Source organism: Oncorhynchus keta, unplaced genomic scaffold (genome assembly GCF_023373465.1).
Source record: "Oncorhynchus keta strain PuntledgeMale-10-30-2019 unplaced genomic scaffold, Oket_V2 Un_contig_4700_pilon_pilon, whole genome shotgun sequence".
In the NCBI taxonomy this organism is placed as follows: Eukaryota; Metazoa; Chordata; class Actinopteri; order Salmoniformes; family Salmonidae; genus Oncorhynchus; species Oncorhynchus keta.
This window is the reverse complement of record NW_026287905.1, coordinates 645,001-650,000: the sequence shown is the minus strand read 5'-3', so window position 1 is coordinate 650,000 and position 5,000 is coordinate 645,001. Positions and strand designations below refer to the sequence as shown.

Sequence of the window (5,000 nt, the reverse complement as noted above, 5' to 3'; positions counted from 1 at the left end):
AGTGCCCTATGGTCAGCTCTATGGGCCCTGGTTAAAGAAGTGCCCTATGGTCAGCTCTATGGGCCCTGGTTAAAGAAGTGCCCTATGGTCAGCTCTATGGGCCCTGGTTAAAGAAGTGCCCTATGGTCAGCTCTATGGGCCCTGGTTAAAGAAGTGCCCTATGGTCAGCTCTATGGGCTCTGGTTAAAGAAGTGCCCTATGGTCAGCTCTATGGGCCCTGGTTAAAGAAGTGCCCTATGGTCAGCTCTATGGGCCCTGGCTAAAGAAGTGCCCTATGGGCCCTGGTTAAAGAAGTGCTCTATGGGCCCTGGTTAAAGAAGTGCCCTATGGTCAGCTCTATGGGCCCTGGCTAAAGAATTGCCCTATGGGCCCTGGTTAAAGAAGTGCTCTATGGGCCCTGGTTAAAGAAGTGCCCTATGGTCAGCTCTATGGGCCGTGGTTAAAAAAGTGCCCTATGGGCCCTGGTTAAAGAAGTGCTCTATATAGGGAATAGGGCACCATTTGAGACACCTCTGGTAGCCAATAATTCTAAGTGGACCCTGGTTAATGAAGTACCCTATGGGCAGCTCTATGGACCCTGGTTAAAGAAGTGCCCTATGGCCAGCTCTATGGGCCCTGGTTAAATAAGTGCCCTATGGTCAGCTCTATGGGCCCTGGTTAAATAAGTGCCCTATGGTCAGCTCTATGGGCCCTGGTTAAAGAAGTGCCCTATGGTCAGCTCTATGGGCCCTGGTTAAAGAAGTGCCCTATGGTCAGCTCTATGGGCCCTGGTTAAAGAAGTGCCCTATGGTCAGCTCTATGGGCCGTGGTTAAAAAAGTGCCCTATGGGCCCTGGTGAAAGAAGTGCTCTATATAGGGAATAGGGCACCATTTGAGACATCCCTGGTAGCCAATAATTCTAAGTGGACAGACAGACAGAAAGGGGGTACAGCCAGATGGAGAATAAAGTAGTGTAGCTGGTCAGAGATTGGTAACAGGCCTCTATCAACACCCAGACTGACATAGAATAACAACATCTTGGAGAGTTCAGACTTGTGAGATACATACTGTACTGTACAGTGCTTCAGCACATCTAAAGGACCCTATTCCCTACATAGTGCACTACCTATAGGACCCTGGTCAAAAGTAGTGCACTATGTAGGGAATAGGGTGTCATTAGGGAGACAGCCTGTGTGTAGCTACTGTAGAGATGAAGAACAGTTTGTTGGTTTCATTCTTTTCTTATTCCGTATGTGTTGCGTTGAGCTATCCGTCCTTTGTCATTCACCAAACCTTTACTACATCAAAGCAGCAGATGATTGGAGGTCAAGAAGACCCCTGCTCCGGAGCTCCTTTAGGACATCACATTTTCTCCAGCTCAAAGTTCTGGAATAGGGCAACAGAGTTCTAGAAAAGGTTAACAGAGTTCTAGAAGATGACGACAGAGTTCTAGAAGAGGTCAACAGAGTTCTAGAAGATGACAACAGACATTCAATGAGTGGAGAAATAGTTTCTTCTTCATGTTGTTTCTCTAATAGGATAGATGGATGAGCCTGTCCTGCAGTGGTCAGATTGTTTTAGTGAACAGAAGGCCTTGGTTCATGGCTCAGTGAGGACATGGAGGGACATGGAGGGACCACCCTCTACCATCTACGTTTCAGCCCAGGATGGGTGTCTGGTTTCAGTGCTACAGTCAGGCAAGAAGTGGGACGGGAATTACAACCCCTCAGACTACAGGCTCAGTGGTAATGGACGGACTGGGATTGCAGAACGATGTGCGCATTCTGACTGTACATTTCAGTGTCATATACACCTAGACAACGCCAAGGGAGGGAGACGTGCCTATATAGTGCATTACTTTTGACCAGGGCCCGATAGTGCACTATATAGGGGAGAGGGTGTCATTTGGGACACTGCTCTGGTGTAACGGTAGCGGCCCTGCGTTCTCCCTGTCCCTGGATGATGAGGTGGACACGGCTGTGTGATGTCATCAATAATGGCCCTCCTCCAGACCTCCCGGCTATCTGCGGTCCCTCCGGGTCACGACAGTTTCCATGGCGGGTTGTAGAACTTAATGGTGTGTGTTCTGGCCCACTTGGCGAAGACGGCCTTCTCTGTGATGAAACGGTGGCCGCCGTACGGAGCGCTCTCGTGGAGGAGATACTCTGCACACTCATCACGACTACCGGCTTCATAGTAGTGGTACGGGACCTTACGGTACCCCTCTGACCTGGGAGGAGGGGGGAGGAGAGAGATGGTTATAGACAGTCATCGTGACTACCGGCTTCATCACAGTGGAACGGACCTTACGATACCCCTCTGACCTGGAGGGGAGGGAGAGAGAGAGAGAGAGAGAGGGAGAGGGAGTTGTAGGGGAGAGAGAGATGGGGTGGTTGGGGGAGAGGGAGAGAGATTGAGAGAAAGAGAGAGAGAGGGAGGGAGGGGGAGGGAGGGAGGGAGGGAGGGAGGGAGGGAGGGAGGGAGGGTGAGAGAGAGAGAGAGAGAGAGAGAGAGAGAGAGAGAGAGAGAGAGAGAGAGGGAGGGAGGGAGGGAGGAGGAGGGAGGGAGGGTGAAAGGTACGTTCCATTGCAATTCTACAGACAAAGGAATTCTCCGGTTGGAACATTATTGAAGATTTATGATAAAAACATCCTAAAGATTGATTCTATACATCGTTTGACATGTTTCTACAGACTGTAATGGAACTTTTTGACATTTCCTCTGCTCCTAGAAGAACGCGCTTCGTGAGTTTGGATTTGTTTACCAAACGCGCTAACAAAAGAAGCTATTTGGACATAAATGATGGACATTATCGAACAAAAACAAACATTTATTGTGGAACTGTGATTCCTGGGAGTGCATTCTGAAGAAGATCATCAAAGGTAAGTGAATATTTATAATGTTATTTCTGACTTCTATTGACTGCACAAAATGGCGGATATCTTTTTTGCTTGTTTGGGCTCTGAGTGCCATACTCAGATTATTGCATGGTTTGCTTTTTACGTAAAGATTTATTTAAATCTGACACAGCGGTTGCATTAAGGAGAAGTTTAATTCCATGAAATTCCATGTATAACACTTGTATCTTTGATCAACGTTTATTATTATTTATTATGAGTATTTCTGTAAATTGATGTGGCTCTCTGCATAGTCACTGCGTGTTTTGGAACTACTGAACATAACGTGCCAATGTATACTGAGATTTATTTATATAAATATGAACTTTACCGAAGAAAACATACATGTATTGTGTAACATGAAGTTCTATGAGTGTCATCTGATGAAGATCATCAAAGGTTAGTGATTCATTCTATCTATTTCTGATTTTTGTGACTCCTCTCTTTGGCTGGAAAAATGTCTGTGTTTTTCTGTGACTTGGCTCTGACCTAACATAATCCTTTGGTTTGGTCATAATCGAACACTGTGGCTGGATTTACAACAAGTTTATCTTTAAAATGGTGTAAAATACTTGTATGTTTGAGGAATTTTAATTATGGGATTTCTGTTGTTTTGAATTTGGCGCCCTGCAGTTTCACTGGCTGTTGACAGGTGGAACGCTACCATCCTGCGTATCCCACGAGGTTAAAAATTCAAGCTAAAAACCTAAGAAAATGTACCTGCAATGTTAAATGGTTTGATGAAGAGTGCATAAACCTATGAAAGAAATTGAGAAACCACAGAAAACCAGAACATACGCTTTTACCGTAGGGAACATTAAAACAGAAATACAGAACAAACAGCTCATTTTTTTTACCTTTATTTAACCAGGCAAGTCAGTTAAGAACATATTCTTATTTTCAATGACAGCCTAGGAACAGTCTGTTCAGGGGCAGAACGACTGTACCTTGTCAGCTCGGGGGTTTGAACTCGCAACCTTCCGGTTACTAGTCCAACGCTCTAACCACTAGGCTACGCTGCCGCCCCGCCTCATTGTGATTGAAGAATCCATAGAATCAGGTCACTTCTGGGAAAATTGTAAAACACTGAACAAACAACAACATTAAGAGCGAACTGTCCAAAATGGAGATGTATGGATAAACCACTTCTCCAACGTCTTTGGTCATGTGACCCGTTTCAGGAAACTAGCTGTATGTTCCACATAATGACTTCACAGGAGAGCCATTTTTTATTTATAAAAAAATAATCAAAATGCGTTTTTTTTTTTTTTCTTGCAGAAATGCCTACTGGAACATGTGAACTTTTTAAAAAACGTGTATGCCATCTGTAAATATGAATAAATTACATTGTTAAATTACGAGCCTTGTCAGCAACCTTCACACTAGCCAAGATTGGCTGAGATAATGAGTGGGCTGGACATGCCGAGAGAGGAGTTCGGATTGGTCTGCCATATACAGTGGGGGAAAAAAAGCATTTAGTCAGCCACCACTTGTGCAAGTTCTCCCACAAGTTCTCCCACCATAATTTGCAAATAAATTCATTAAAAATCTACAATGTGATTTTCTGGATTTTTTTCCCTCATTTTGTCTGTCATAGTTGAAGTGTACATATGATGAAAATTACAGGCCTCTCTCATCTTTTTAAGTGGGAGAACTTGCACAATTGGTGGCTGACTAAATACTTTTTTGCCCCACTGTAGAAGGCTTCTGTCTATTTGAGCTGGTCAGTCTGTGTTGGTAATCCTGTAGAACGCTGCTTTAAAAAAATGGATCATGTAGTGGAGCTGTATAAGTGTTGCTCTCCCCTTTCTGGAGGACTGAGTTTTGAAATCAGTTAATTATAGTATGATAGCTAAGGCGAACACCTGTCTCTGGATTGCAACCGTGGCATCGCATCCGTGACAGGGAGACGCATCCATCATGCATGATGATGTATACAGGTAAGATAGTCTAGCAACATCGAGCTAAAGGCTGCGGCTTTCAAGGAGCGGGACACTTATCCGGACGCTTCTAAGAAATCCCGCTATGCCCTAATCAAATGGCTAACCAGACTACCCCCATCTTTTACACCGCTGCTACTCTCTGTTGTCACTTTACCTACATGTCAATAAATCAGCATTTCAC

General features: G+C 44.8%; 1 protein-coding gene across 2 annotated transcripts in view; it reads right to left on the bottom strand.

Annotated features, from left to right (window-relative positions):
- Positions 1-5,000, bottom strand: part of st6galnac3 (ST6 (alpha-N-acetyl-neuraminyl-2,3-beta-galactosyl-1,3)-N-acetylgalactosaminide alpha-2,6-sialyltransferase 3) — a 107,966-nt gene that overhangs the window by 179 nt on the left and 102,787 nt on the right. For both annotated transcript variants that reach the window (XM_052509522.1, XM_052509523.1), the window contains exon 6: positions 1-2,209. This exon is cut by the window's left edge and continues 179 nt beyond it. In XM_052509522.1, coding sequence (XP_052365482.1) covers positions 2,020-2,209 — 190 coding nt within the window. In that variant the 3' untranslated portion in view covers positions 1-2,019. The remainder of the gene's footprint in view (positions 2,210-5,000) is intronic.